At 35.0% G+C, this 16099-nt stretch overlaps 1 protein-coding gene across 1 annotated transcript in view; it reads left to right on the top strand.

Annotated features, from left to right (window-relative positions):
- The window catches only part of MDN1 (midasin AAA ATPase 1), a 98408-nt gene that overhangs the window by 29859 nt on the left and 52450 nt on the right, over positions 1-16099 (top strand). The window contains 23 exon segments of the mRNA XM_072408636.1: positions 1615-1728; positions 3353-3500; positions 3940-4053; positions 4303-4454; positions 4586-4764; positions 4914-5122; positions 5243-5389; positions 5501-5642; positions 5727-5861; positions 6235-6373; positions 6473-6611; positions 6692-6822; positions 7217-7358; positions 7809-7938; positions 8426-8650; positions 10499-10696; positions 11199-11407; positions 12194-12316; positions 12636-12833; positions 13773-13880; positions 14323-14511; positions 14965-15054; positions 15821-16084. Coding sequence (XP_072264737.1) covers positions 1615-1728; positions 3353-3500; positions 3940-4053; positions 4303-4454; positions 4586-4764; positions 4914-5122; positions 5243-5389; positions 5501-5642; positions 5727-5861; positions 6235-6373; positions 6473-6611; positions 6692-6822; positions 7217-7358; positions 7809-7938; positions 8426-8650; positions 10499-10696; positions 11199-11407; positions 12194-12316; positions 12636-12833; positions 13773-13880; positions 14323-14511; positions 14965-15054; positions 15821-16084 — 3625 coding nt within the window.

The raw sequence follows: 16099 nt of genomic DNA, 5'->3' as shown, positions 1-16099 counted from the left end.
CCAGCACTTACCGCCTGTTACCAATCCTAGGTGCCCAGCACTTACCGCCTGTTACTAATCCTAGGTGCCTAGCACTTACGGCTTCTTACTAATCCTAGGTGCCTAGCAGTTGCCAGAAGTCACTCAGGAGGGGTAAATGTTTTTTGCTGCTAATATGAGCTAAGCCTAACTTGTTACACCACATTCATTATTCTATTACACTACTACAAAGGAATACACTCTTAAAACTTAGAACACTAGTAAGTTGGGTATACAATACACGGCATAGAACAGTTGTGGCAAAATACATAGAATAAAAAAAATTTAAAAAACTAATAGGGCAGGCATTACAAAGTTGTAACAAATCATTGAGAGAAGGTAGAACACTGAAACAATAAGAGGTTACTGATTACCCATGGCATAAACAACTGGGAGCACTAAATGTGCCGTGTTTTGCCACACCCCCCTTTTTACCAACCGGCTACAGCTTCCCACCACCCGGCTGAAAAAAATTTCTGGGGAGAACACTGATCTTAAACACACAGCCAAGAGAAAATCTTAATTGGTTTCAGTGAAAAAAAAAAATTACCCAGTAGGCATAATTAATAAATGCTTGTTTGTCATTGGGATTAAAATGCCCATACGATAGTTGTACGTGGGAGTAGGATATTCCTGGTGTCAGTGTTCTGTGGAAGTAAGCTATGCCCCAAACTCCATAACTGTAAAATATGGCCCTGCTTAAATTGAGTAAAAAGATGTTATATTATTAATAAACTCTACTATGCACACACAAATATGCACAAAGTTTACAAACATTCACACAAGACATGCGCACAGCAGTACATTACAAATATTAAATAATGCAATAATTCAACCCCAGCCTATTCTTAACTGAGTTGACCAAAGTTGTTAAGATTCTAAGATACTAAATGCCACAGATTTAATTTGGCATAGCTCTTTTGTAAACACAATTTAGGTTGACAATGATTTATCCAATTTGATTAAAAGTCTTTTTCCTTTGTAATGTTTTAATGATTTTATGCCAATTTTTGAAGCTGGAGGGCTGTTGATTAACTGGTAAAATACCTTTTAAACCAGACACTCTTGAGTACAGTACCTTCATAACTCAGAAAAAATAGGTTCTCTTTACCTTCTCTTCTTTGAGTTCATTTGGAATTATAATGAGTTATTTTGTATATGGTTCTTCTCCCACGATTACCACCAGTATTTTGTGGTCATTTTTAGGAATTTGACTTAAGGCTGTTTGAGGCTAAATTAAATCTCCCCTCTTTATTGGCAACTGACAAAGGGCAGAGACAAAATGTGTATACAGCTAAGGACATTGATTACGCTTCTGAAGCCAGTTTTACATGATTGTGTCCTGTCTCAATCCAGGAAGTAGATGCTGAACCTGGATAGTACCTTTTGTAATTATTCTAGGTCCTAGTACAAGTTCTCATTTTTGACTTGCCCTGGATTTGTAAAGTTTGTTTTATTCTGCCTTTATTGATTAGGAATATTTTGTTCGTTGGATATTCCTCATGCTCTTCTTGCACCTTTGTTCATTATCCTGTTTATAAACTGTGCTCTTTTAAATAGGTTTTCTTACTATTCTAATGTGTCTTTACATTTCAGGTTTACTGAGCTCTATGTGGAAGAACTAGAAAATGAAAGTGATTTACAAATACTCATTACAGACTATTTGAAAGGACTGAATTTAAATAAGACAATTGTCCAAGGAATTATCAGGTAACCAAATCATGTGTTTTTGACTTCTTAAGAGCAACATCCTGTAAATAGACTTGTTTACTAAATGCATTGAACAGGTAACAGTGAGCAAAATAAATAGACAATATTTTTCCTAATAACCATTATTTCTAGATAAGATTTTATTTTTTATGAAGTTTGTAGTTTTGTATATTGTTTTTCGTTCCCTGGAAGAATAAAAAGTGAAACATTGGCCATTGCTTGAAAAATATGACAGATTACTAAGAAAGTGCTCCTTTTATTTAGGGAGTATGCTCAGATGAGTCCATTTATTATTACATAATTATATATACCCTCCTTATATCACCATGATAACTGAAATCATCCGAATGGTCCTGATTGGAAGTCTACATACCTGTCTAGGTCTATAACCAGTTTTTTTCACTCAAAGCTACAATGATCTTGGCTGTATAATGAGCAACGTGGAAAACAACTGTCAGTGCACTTGTGAGAAAAGGTTGTTGAAGAGTATAAAACAGGAAAGAGTTATCCAAAAAAAAAAAAAAGCTTTGAAAATGTTTAGATAAGGGAAGTTTAGGAGTTCTCTTGTTCCAAGCCAAATTCAGGTGCATCTGCAGCTGAAATACAGGCTTCTATTCAAACAAGTGGCGTTGCTGTTTCAAAATGCAAAGTAGGAAGGTTTTTGAACAAAAATTGGCTGTGTGGTCGAGTTGATGGCAAGATGAATGCAGCATGTTACCAGAAATTATTGGAGGATAACTTGAATTCATAGGTTTAAAAGCTGCACATGGATGCGCTTGGATCATTTAATGACTAAGATCCTGAACTTAAGGCATGCCAACCCTTCTCTAGCTACAGCAGAAACAAGTGCTTGAGCAGCCATCACTGTCCCTTGATCTGAATATCAATAAACCACTTAGGGGTCATCTCAGATCTGCAATTCATGCAAGATATCTCAAGAATTTACTGGACCAGAAGGTTGTTTATCAAGAAGAATCGACTTTTGAACAGGGTCCATTATTTACATTTTTGGTTTTATTTAATAGTTGTGCTATTCTGGAATGCCATATACAGGTGCATCTCAGTGAGTTAGAATATCAACACAACACCTCAGACGTTCCACATTCAGGGAGTCCCCGGTATACATACCAGATAGGGACTGTAGGTTTGTTCTTTGGTTGAATTTGTATGCAAGTCAGACCAGGTACATTATTTGAATAAATGCAATTAGGACAGATGTTTGTCTCAAAATATTATTAGGCAGAGTGGTGTCCTCACTGTAAGCTAATCACAAAATAAGCAAAAAAAAAAAAAAAACTTTATTAACTTCTGGAGCAAGCTGTGCTTTGATATGCAAAAAAAAAAAAAGCAGAATTTGTCTTGGTCCTAAAATAATTACAAGATGTTGCAGAAGAGCTCAGTCTCAGCTGTGTTTAGCAAAAGATTTCTTCTGCAAGTCATGCAAACTGCCCCCTTCTCCCACTAAGCCTTCGTCCTGCACACAAGGGAGCAGGGAAGCCCTGTTCGCATCTATTCATATATGCAACACACAATTTTTCCTTGTATATTTTCACCTTTTTAAGTTGTAGCATTGTTCCATCCTGTTCTATTGCTGGGCTAATTTGATTTTTCTCTTTCTTTTAAGCTTTTACTTGGCAGTTCGAAAGAAGGCCATTATGGAGCTGGTGGATGGCACAGGCCATAGACCTCATTATAGTTTGCGTACTCTGTGCAGAGCTCTAAGATATGCTGCTTTAAATCCCTGTAGCAACATCCAGCGCTCCTTATATGAGGTATCCAAAGGACTTCTTTTTGAACCTACTATTCGTATTGATTTTTTTGTATGTTTATTTCAGTCTACAGTTGTTTAATAGAAGTCCAAAGAAACGTGATTTTTTTATGCATGAACAAATATATATAACGGGTTTCACAGAACACATCTGCTTCTTCATGGGGATGCGATAGATAAGTGGCTGCTACTGTAATTTGATAAAGCACAAGACTATTTATCCAAAATATATAAAAGATGATCGACATACTCGTCAATAGCACAGTTAGCCCATTATTTGCTTCAGTTGCTCATACTTAACTGGTTATGCATAATTGGTACTGTTCCCATGGGCTGGAAGCGTTCTTATTTTATGTTTTATAGTATTAGATTGTGATTTTTTTTTTTTTTTTGTAATAGGCTTTATTTAATTTTTGACTGTTTTTTTTTTTGTTTCATTTCAGGGATTTTGCCTCTCCTTCCTTACCCAGCTTGACAGAGCATCTCACTCAACAGTCCAGGGTTTAATTTGTCGTCATATTTTACAGTCTGTGAACATTAAAAACCTTCTGAAACAGGTATTTATTTTTGTTTTTTGGAAAACTAAACTTACTAAAGTATGCATTTTTTTGTTTTTATTTTGCCACAGTGTGTATGTTTAATTTGTGATTCAGTGTAACTGGTGATACAGTATAATTGTTCAAAGATCATATTTTTTAACGTTTATTTGTAGCACACTGCCAGATATTTTACAGTATTAGTTTTTACAGGTTTGCTTAGTGTTGCACGTTTACTTCTAAAATAATCTGTAATCATTTTCTTTACAGCCTCTTCCTGAGCCACATGGCGGACGCTTTGTTCAAATAGAGGGCTACTGGATTCCTGTGGGCGATAAAAAGCCAGCAATAGATGAAAGTTACATATTAACACCCTCAGTAAAGCTCAATCTCCGTGATCTTGTTAGAGTAGTCTCTGCAGGGTATGTGTTTAAACACCCCAAAAAGCTTGAAAACATTTGATATGTTCCCACTGAAATAAATGGGGCAGTTTTCAAACATTTGTACATACCATGATAAGCCAGGTTTGCAATGACCATATTTTATGTTTAAGGAATCATCCCGTACTTCTACAAGGAGAAACATCTGTTGGCAAAACAAGTTTAATTCGTTGGCTGGCTTGTGCCAGTGGGAATCATTGTGTGAGGATTAACAACCATGAACACACAGATATCCAGGAGTACATTGGCTGTTATACCTCTGATGCTTCAGGAAAGCTTGTATTTCAGGAAGGTAAACAATTGCTTCTTGTTATAAAAGTGTAAAAGTACTCACTAATTATTGAGGTTAGAAATCACTTGATTATTACAAATATAAGAGAGCGTTACATTGCACATCAGCAAGGCTTGCAGTTGTTTTTTTTTTTTTTTTTTTTTAAATAGGTGTTCTTATTGATGCAATGAGAAAAGGTTACTGGATTATACTGGATGAGTTGAACTTGGCTCCAACGGATGTGCTTGAAGCTCTCAATAGACTGCTGGATGACAACAGAGAACTGTTCATCACAGAAACTCAAGAAGTCGTTAGAGCACATCCAAGGTTCATGCTCTTTGCCACACAAAATCCACCTGGAATTTATGGTGGCAGAAAGGTTGGATTTTATTTTAATACATGAATGTACTTTATATCTTTACCTTTTCTTTTCTTATATTTTAATTTGTTGCAGACAAACTTTGTGAAGCTTTCAAGACTTTTTTTTTTTAATTTCTAGGTGTTATCAAGGGCTTTCCGTAACAGATTCGTTGAACTGCATTATGACGAACTTCCAAGTGCAGACCTAGAAACAATTTTGCATAAGCGCTGCAGCCTGCCACCATCTTACTGCAATAAATTGGTTGCAGTTATGCTAGAGTTACAGGTAATTTTTTGGTTGTATTGAATTAGTAATTTTTAACACAAAAATTGAGTGTGCAAAAGCCTTTTATATAAAAAAAACCCTTTTGAGTTTTTCTTCTGACTTGTTTTTTAGTCTCGCAGAAGAGGATCCTCTGTTTTTGCAGGAAAGCATGGCTTTATTACACTCCGTGATCTTTTCCGCTGGGCTGAGAGGTATCGCCTCTCTCAGCAAAACGACCAAGATTATGACTGGCTTCAACATTTGGCAAATGATGGTAAAAGATAAATAAACTTAATTATACTGTAAAAGTTATGATAGTGGATGTTGCAATATTCAGAATCTTTTCCTCTGTGGCTAGGTTTTATGCTCCTGGCTGGTAGAGTAAGGAAGCAGGAGGAGGAAGATGTTATACTAAAAGTCCTAAAAAAGTGCTTCAAGAAAGAGGTGATACCACAGGCCCTCTTTTCCACAGAAAATGTACAGAAGCAATTACGTAAGTATACACTTTATATGGGTGAAAATATTAACAGATTCCGAATTATTTTTTTTTATTTATTTCTTTGGTAAAGCAAATCCGCAGTTACAGATCTCCTTCAGAAAATACTAGGTGCCTGACCTTTTATGTTGACACCTTTGCTTTAATTCATTAAGCCACTGATCTAAAACCAGTAGGATAAAAACTTTTTACTTTCTAACATAACCTTTCATATTACTTGTTTCATTTTGATCATTCTGATTCATAAACAGATGTAAAAGTGCTTTACCACCTTACATTTATCTAGCTTTTTAGGGGGGATGGTGATGCATTGGTGAATAGTGGAATTTTCACCTAAGCAATAAAACATGCTTTATTTCTTGTTATACAGAAAGACTATCTGTTAAAACTGGTGTTACGGATCATGATTTTTCCCATATTGTGTGGACCCAAGGAATGAGAAGACTTGCTGTTCTTGTGGGTCGAGCTTTAGAGTTTGGAGAACCAATATTACTTGTTGGTGATACTGGGTACGTAAACTTTTTTTTTTTTCCCCCTTCCTGGACAAACTTTAGAAACACAAGGCGCCTCTGTTAACGTGCTTTTTTTTTTTTTTTATATATATATAGTTGCGGGAAAACCACTATATGTCAACTGTTTGCAGCATTGGCAGACCGACCATTGTATTCTGTGAACTGTCACCAGCACATGGAGACCTCAGACTTTTTAGGGGGGCTACGGCCTGTTAGACATAGATCCAAGAACAAAGTAAGTAAATTTAAACAGTTAGTGTTAGCACTTGACTGCTGTTTCCTTTAGTTTGACCATGTATTTGTTGTTTGAAATAGGAGGATGTGGAAAACACAAAGCTTTTCGAGTGGCTGGATGGTCCTTTGGTGTTGGCGATGAGAGAAGATGGCTTTTTTTTGTTGGATGAAATCTCTTTAGCAGATGATTCTGTTTTAGAGAGGCTAAACAGGTTGGTGGTGTTTTTTTTTTTTTTTTTTTTTTATGTATGTCTGTGTATCTATCTAGAAAAAAAAAACTTTGTTTCTTAGCAGGGAATTAGACATTAAAACATTATTATAATTTGACTAACCTTTATTTAAGTGAGCAAAACTAACCCAGAAAGTAAGATTTCCAGTCTTAAAGCTCCATTTGGCTACTACCTCCGTAGAGCCTTTTATTTGAAGCATGGTATGACTTTTTTTCCTGCCTTTAACATTTATTATTGATGGTGGCTAAAGTGAATACTTGTTCAGGCATTTAAAATGTTTACTAAAAATGGACATTTAATTTTTACATTATTGAAACAAAAATATATATTTTTTTATTTTTATTGTTGCAATCAATTTTATCTCTTTCTATCCCAGTGTTCTTGAAGTTGAAAAAACATTGGTACTGGCTGAAAAGGGAAGTGAAGATGATGATAGTGATGTTGAGTTCATAACAGCTGGGACCAAGTTTCGAATTTTGTCTACAATGAACCCCGGTGGTGACTTTGGAAAGAAAGAGGTATCTGTTGTCAGAATGTTATTCCTCATTTAAGTATTTACATCCAGGCTAAGTAACATGGCTGAATCCCAGTACAGTTTTGTTCCATAGCCCACCCTTTGTCTATATATATATATATATATATATAAAGAAATTTGGTGGTTCTTTTTTTTTGTGTCTGTGCTGATGGCAAGCAGATATGGGGAATACAGACGTCAAATAATTCTGCGTCAGCTAATTCATATAACATGGAGTCTAAAAGCATCACAAATTAGTTAGACAAATGTAACCACTTCTTTTTATAGGCAAAAAAACATTTTAGACTAAAAATTGTTTTGACAAAGACAATAATTTGTGTTGTGAGCATTGTCCAAATAATATATTTACATTTTATGTAATATAAATATAATATATTTACATTTTTTCCTCAGTTAAGATCTACAGGTCTAAAATAACTTTTTGTTTTCACAGCTTTCTCCTGCCCTGCGTAACAGATTTACAGAGATTTGGTGCCCACAGAGTAATGATCGGCAAGATCTTTTAGACATCATTAAACACAATCTAAATTCTAGATTGTGTCTTGAATTCACCGACAGCAATGGTAAATTTCTGGGCTAAAGGTTTTTTTAAATTAAGTTGTTACAGTTGATAATGGCTTTATGTTATTCTATGTTACCTGAAGAAAAAAACTAGCCTCGTGCTTGTATGTAGACATGCGGAATAGAAAAAAACTTTAATGCACTATAAACATAAACATTTTTATTTTCTATTCATCAGTTTTTATTTACAACAATTATTTGATATTGGTACTGTTCTAACCAACCTTAAATATACAAACTGTACTGGAACTGTGTAATGTTTATACGTAGACTGAGTAAAAGTTGTATTTTAAAAATTTAATGTGAGTTTGAAACGAATAGTGATTTGTAGTTGACTAGAGTGTGTTCCTAAAATGCGGTTTTATTTTTGCACATTTGTTAAGATTTTTTTTAATAAAAACCTGCTAAAACAATTTTTTTTATTAATAATAATAAGCAATTTCTTCGTTGTAAGATTTGTGTTTTTTTTATTTTTATTTTTTATTTCAGATTGTGGTATAGCTGAGCTAATCATGGACTTTATTGAATGGCTGATGAACCAAGATTTTGGTCGCCGTTGCATACTTAGTATCCGAGACATACTTTCCTGGGTGAATTTTATTAATGTCACTGCAGATGATCTGTTGGTTAAAGAAGATATTGGGACAACTCTTAACATCGTTATGGCTTTTATACATGCAGCATGTTTAGTGTATATTGATGGCTTAGGATCAGGTAAGTGTTGCCAGTTTGGCTTAGTTAGCAACTCCTGAGTGACAGTAAGATCTAGTCTGCCTTTTATATGTACAATTTAAGGTAATTACTGAAAGATAGGTCCTAAAAAAAAATTAAAAGTGCAGATATTGCAAGTTTGTAAGACTGAGTTCCAACAAGCTATTTCCATGTGTCCTCGTTGTAAGGTATTATTATTAAGGATAAAACCCAATATAGTATGAATATTTAATAATAAAATTATTCCTGCAATTATGTATAAAATACATTGTGTACAGAGTCATATATGCAGGAAGAGTTAGGCTACATACGCACGTTGTCTTTGGAAAGGATCTTTCACGATCATTTGCAAAAACAAAAGACTGAAGGATGCAAGAACGAGCACCGTACAAACAGCACCATTCTGCTCTATGGAGAGCCGAGGTGGAAAAATGAGCGTGTGGCACCCCGCTTCGCTCTCTCCACTTGCATTGCGGTCGTTCATTTCTTGTCCATGGATCTGCCAGGACGAATCCATGAACAACGTCGGGCGGCCGCTGTACACGTCAGATTCTTGGCTGAAACTAGCCCTGAGGCAAGAATCATCTGATGTGTGTACGCAGCCCTACGTCACCATAAAAATCAATAGATATAATCAATACACACACACAAACACACCAACATTAACACACATTAACAATATTCCAAACCAGGCCTACAAGCAATAGTTACCCTCCTTTGTGAACAAACTTCCTATTCTTCCCAGCCTTCTTATCCTCATATTACAACCCTTTTTTCCCAGTGTCATGTCCTTATCGGCATGAACAATGCAACTTCCTAGGAGTCTTTCCTGCTTACATTTTCAATGGCTTTTTCAGTCAAATGCCCTGCACCAACAATTGTTCTCACAATGCTATTGCTACAAGGTGTGGGCTCTCTACAGATTTATCATAATTTATTACGTTGCTACTCATCAAAGGATGTTTCTGATCTGCCAATTAAAACAGACAAGAAAACTTGTTTAGGTCCATTGGTTTTACAAACAAGAGCTAAACCGCTGGCCAACACAAAGCATCACAATTATAAGTCCATCAACACATAATGCAATGCAATTAACAAAAGTACAAATTTTGATTAATATTTGTCCATAACCTCGAAAACCTATATCTACGCCCTGAAAAGTCCATTTTTAGGACCTCTAATGCTTTTGTAGCTAGTCACATCTGAGTATGGTCTTCCTTTCTGTTGCCACTGTTATACTGCCCTGTGTTTGTTTTTTTGTGAGTCATTTTGATTTATACTATTTGATTTATAAAGTATATTTATCTGACTATAAGTTGATTTGTAAGATAATTTGCTTTCAAAGCTGATAAATCACAAGATTTCTACTTTAAATGAAGGGTAGGTAATCTCCAATATATAAAACGAAAAATGTGTTTTTTTGTTTTTTTTTTTAAAGATGGGGAGGCCCTTCCTCTTCTGTATTTACCACTGCATCTTTACTGTACCTGAGGAGGATTTGGGCTGCTCCGCTGTTCAGTAGTGTCATTTTTTATTCTAGTTATGCTTTAATGGTAGATTTCAATATTAATATAAAGTCAGTACAGAGTTTATGGTATAATATGCAGTATAGAAATGATTAGCCTGTGTGTGCCGAATAACTGAGTGTTTACTGTAGTGGCAAAGATGATACTCTGCTTTGGCCTGGCAACAATATTAGAACAATTTTTTCATTGGGTTTACCAAGTTTTATTTATTTTAGCATTGGGTAGTGTCAGCAGCATTGGGTAGTCTCTGACACTGTTTTCAGCAAAAAAGGTATTAGGCAGTTTTTAAAATTGCAAGGAGCTAGTATATTCTTCTTTTTTCTAGGTACTACATTTTGCACTGCCGAAGCTGCTGTATCAGCCCGACGAAAGTGTATGCATTTTTTGCATGACAAGCTTTCTAATGTCATGGAGATTACTGAAGATATGTTGTCAGAGCTTCAAATGTATGAAAGGTCCAAGGAGCGAAAGATTAATTGGCTTGGGGACTCTTTTGGAATTCATCCTTTTTATATCCCTCGAGGTAAGTAGCCCATTTAATTTGTTGCAAAATGCAGTTACTGTATATATTTGTGAAAGCCTTTGGGTGGTGATCCAGTGGTTACACATTTGTTAGGTCTTACACATTTTTATTTGCAGCTGATTGATTAGAAAATATTGCACTTTGTATGGGAATTAGCGCTGACTGCTGCTGTAGCAGAGATGTATGACAGTTCCCTGCTATGCAGTAGTAATTTAAGGAATAGGTTATTTCTTCTACTGTGTGCATTTTTTATATATTTCAAAAATCATAAATGTCTGAACAACTTGATAGTTTGATTCTCTAGGGATCAAACACCTACATAATAATGTTCATGTGAATGAAAAATGTTTTCACCAGCATTTCTCTAGTTAAATTTTTCAATACTCCCATAAGTCAAACATAACAAGTCAAGAAGCTTTTGGTGCCCATTCTGTAGCCAGCCAAGAAAAAGTGTCAGACAACAAATCTTATGTTAAAATGTAAGTTTTTGTTTATCTTTTAGGCCCTAATTTTGAAGGAGAAGATTTAAATAATTATGCTCTGAATTCACAAACCACCTCTATGAATGCACAGAGATTACTTCGAGCCCTGCAGCTGCAAAAGCCCATTCTGTTGGAGGGATCACCAGGTGTTGGCAAGACCAGTCTGGTGGCTGCATTGGCCAAAGCATCTGGAAATCATCTTGTGCGAATTAACCTTTCTGAACAAACGGTACCGTTCTGGTTTCTTGAAAAAAAATAAATACTAATTTAATTTAAAGTTAACAAGTTACATATAAACCTATAAGCCACCTTAACACCCCCCCCATCTTGTACTGGACTACACCAGGTCACTAGGCCATTGTGCTTTTTAATAATCCTTTATTATTGTGTTCTACTCATCAATGTAATCTAGTGTGTTCATGGAAAGCCTAACCCTAAACCATAAAGTCTTACAGTTTTTCCATTTTAAATCTCACAATGTTTAAATTTAATTATAGATATTTTTTTTTTAAATCTGTTATTACTAGCCTAAAGTGAATGTTTCATAAGTTAGTGGTTCACTTTTCCTCCTTCACAGTATAATGTTGCTGCAGCCCTCTGTAATGTTAAGCCTTTGGGAATAAAATTGAAATACCCTACAATTCCAGGTATTGGAGTGACTTGCTCCACTTATGTGACAATATAGCTGCTTTATGATTTCCCAAGCCTTGTCACAAATAGCTGGAGACAACCAGTACAAAGTAAGCCTGATGGTCACTTTTGGAGCCTTTGCATGTGAAAACCAAAGGTTCTTTTGAACACTGAGATACTGTTTCCTGAACTGTGTTTTCTCTTCTTTAGTTTGCTGTTAGAAATTATTAATAGTTACAGAATATATTGGGAAACAAAATCACACACAATATTTGTGTTTGTGTGAGCAAATTACACTTTGGTGCTGTTGCCAGGTATTAGTATGAGAATACCTGGTTTCCACTGCTAATGGTTCTTTCATGTTTTTTATCAATCTGCTACTAAGGATGTGACAGATTTGTTTGGGACCGACTTACCGATTGAAGGGGGCAAAGGTGGTGAGTTTGCCTGGAGAGATGGCCCATTTCTTTCAGCCTTAAAAGCGGGGCACTGGATTTTGTTGGATGAAGTAAGTCACCTTTTGGCTCATTATTTACTTTGTTTATGTTACCTTCTGAAACTGACTGCTGTTCTTACATTTAGTAAATTGTATGATTTTTATTGTCCTTTTTTGAGATGCTGAAGTGACTGGAAGTGGCAGTGATGTTTTCTTTGACTTTTTCTGTACTTTCCTATTTATTTACATGGAGTTAAAAAAGGATCATGCTTACATCATTTTATGTATGCTTTTATAAATATCAAATATTTTTATTAATTGAGTAATGGCTATGTATAGTTCTGAAACAACTTGGTCTTAGAACAAGTTTTCTGTCTCTTAATTCACACAGCTCAATTTGGCCTCACAGTCTGTACTGGAAGGACTAAATGCTTGCTTTGATCATCGGTCTGAGGTGTACATACCAGAACTAGGCATAACATTTCAAGTGCAACACGAAAAAACAAAGATTTTTGGTTGCCAGAACCCTTTTCGGCAAGGAGGTGGCCGAAAAGGACTTCCACGATCTTTTCTTAACAGGTTTACGCAGGTAAGTACTTAAAGCAGGACTAAACCCAAAATAAAAAACACACCTTAAATTCTGCAGATCAGTCTTATCCATCGGGAGGTTTCTTCCATTGTGTCCTATGCATTTAGGTTGGACAATGTGCTGCTGGTTGTGTTCAAATTAATTCTTATACACAATTGGCAAAAAAAAAGTTTATTGGTGAAATATTTGTTTTTGCCTTTTGTTGTATATCAGTACTGCTGATCTCAATATTTTGTGCACTCAAAAAACTGTTGCACATAATTTCTCAGTTCTGGTCTGTTTTTGGTAACAACAGTTGACCATACCTGTGTAATTTATGTTTGGCACATTTACGTGGAAGCTCTTGTGACAAGGTGACAATTCAGGACCAAAACCTTGTAATCCTATAAAGGTGCTTGAGCTAAGACTTTTACAGTGGGAACTCAAGGTAGTTTAACCCCTCTGGCAGTGTCATATGTCAGTATCTTTATGCCAAAAGCCGTACATTGTTTTGCGTTGAAATTTATTGTTTAATATTTAAGGCCTGTAATTCCTAGGAATAACTCAGATTTGATAAAAGTTAAAACACAAATCATAAATTATGATATATTAAATAACTATGATGAATTTTATTTTTTTTTTTTTTTTTTTCCTACCAAGTTTGGCTCGGGTTATCGCTTTTGGTATATAAAATTCACCTCAAACCACACTCAGGAATACCACCAAAGCAGTTAATAAAGGTTGCACATGAAATAAAAAAAAAAAATAAAAAAATCATTTGCAGTTTTAAAATGTATTAATATGCTCTTTTATTAGGCTTACCTGCACTGAATTAAAACAGTTTTGTTTTTAGTGCAGTTTATTGTTTTTGAACATCAGACATATGTAAAAAAAAAAAAAAAAAAAAGATAAAATGCACTGATGCTCCTCTGTTCCTAATCAAAAATTGCTCTCTCATAGGTGTTTGTGGATCAGCTTTCACCAAGCGATATGGAATTCATAGCCAATGCACTCTTTCCCACGTTGGGTGAAGCTGTTGTTTCTAAAATGGTTGCTTTCAACAATGAGGTATAGTAAACTGTAGCATATACATTGGGAATTGTGTTGTAAAATCATCTTTTCAAGGTGCCTTTTCAGTGTGCTTTTGCAGAGGTAAACTAAGAATGTGTTTTAGAGGACATTTGCCAAGATATGTAATAGATTTCTACACACAGGAGTCAAATTTTGTTGCTGTAATTTTACAGATTTTATAATACTACTCTATTTTTTTTTATATATTTTATACTATACTACTATTCTCAAACTTTTTGATTAGATATAATTTAAAAAACTTTAGCATGACAAGATTACTGGATTATATATAAAGTGAAAATACGTTTCATAAATTGTAGAGAACAATAGTGACACAGTTGAAACTGGCAAGAAGAACGATAATTGTATAATTACATGTATTGGAAACGATTACTGTGTTTAGACTATTTCAGCTTCATTGTTTATTCGTTTTGTGTAGGTTGACACGGAAGTAATGATTCAGAGAAAATGGGGTCAAAAAGGAGGACCTTGGGAGTTTAACTTGAGAGATCTGTTTCGTTGGTGTCAACTTATGTTGCATGATCAATCACCAGGAAGCTATAATCCATCTCAGCATGTATTTCTGGTCTATGGGGAAAGGATGAGAACAAAAGAAGACAGGCAAATGGTTAGTATGAAGTATTGTTTAATATCACTGATAACGGTTTTCTGCCAATTGCCATACCTTTCTATAAAAAGTGCACATAGGTTCATTGTTATACACTGGAATGACAGTTGAGGCCTCAGTAATACAAAGAAACAAATTTAGATTGGGAGAACAGTTGCTGCTACTGATCCAATCTGGCTCTCCTAAATGCACATGTGCTAACAAGGAAAACCATAAAGAAAGTGACTTATCTGGTCTGCTACTATTCCCTTATTCTTTTGTTAGTCTAGTGGTATGAAGTTGTCTAAAGTTATCAGGTGTAAAAAGTAAAAGGCTCCAGTGCTGTTTGTTAGCACTCTGTAAATCTCCAGACTTAAGCGGGTGCTTCATGTCCTCAAGACAATTTGTAAAAATGTGTTGTAGGAAATATTCTGTTTAGCCATTACCTTCTATTTCTCCAATTCTTTATTTTAGGTCATTTCTCTGTTCAAGCAAGTGTTTGGGCAAGACCAGGTTCCTTATGTGGGAACCCGACAGTTTTTTATCACACCTCAGATTGTGCAGGTAATCTAAATTTATTATGATGTTTAGCAAGTATAATGTTTTTCCGCATTTCTCAGTGTTTTCAGCATTGTGGAAATTTTGGAATTAATTTCATTTTAAAGTGTTTATCTGAAATCAGATGTTATTCCACATCGTATTGTTTCATAGTGTTTCAACACTACAAAAACATATTTTCAACATTTTTCATAGTGTTCCAAAGGAATGTTTCCAGTGAATTTAACTCATTAATAATGGATATATAATTAAAGGCTAATTCTCCTTAGAAATAGCTATGCATACCTTGTACAGATTACACGAGATTTTAAATATAGTTTAACATGTGGCTAACTTTACTAATCTTTATACAATATTTTAACCTACATCATTAGGTTAATTTTTGATGCTTTTAACGTAACCAAGTTTACGTATACGTATAACGTTTATGTATATATACATACTTTATATTTACACTAAATTATGCATTTCTTGCTTAAAACTGCACAAAGTAAAATCATATATAATCATTACAATCAAAAATTTTTGTGGTTGAAAAACACTGTTCGCAAGTCTGTAGTAATATGTAAAATACTAAACTCCAATAGTGTTTTTGAGAATTTGGAAATCTTCCCATGCTAGCAGGATTGACACTGTATGTACAGTTAGGCAGAGAGAAATTAAATCCATACATAAACCTTAGGATTTGCTGCCAGATACCTGTCAGATATTACTGTGTTTTTTTACCTTTTCATTTATACAGTTGAATGGATGTTATATGTTTATAATTTAGGTTGGCTATTCATTTCTTGCCCGTTGCATGGAGTGTCCCTCTGCTTCACATGGCAATTTGTCTCTTCTGCACCATTCTCTACAATCACTTGAATCCGTTATGAAATGCGTGGAGATGAACTGGATGGTTATCCTTGTGGGTCCTGCAGCTGTGGGAAAAACAAGCCTTATTCAGCTCCTAGCTCTACTGACAGGCAACAAGCTGAAAGTTATGGCAATGAATAGTGCTATGGATACCACAGAGCTCCTTGGTGGATTTGAACAGGTGCATACTTTATCT

The sequence above is a fragment of the Pyxicephalus adspersus genome, chromosome 4 (genome assembly GCF_032062135.1).
Source record: "Pyxicephalus adspersus chromosome 4, UCB_Pads_2.0, whole genome shotgun sequence".
Taxonomy (NCBI): Eukaryota; Metazoa; Chordata; class Amphibia; order Anura; family Pyxicephalidae; genus Pyxicephalus; species Pyxicephalus adspersus.
This window is presented reverse-complemented; position numbering and strand designations above follow the sequence as displayed.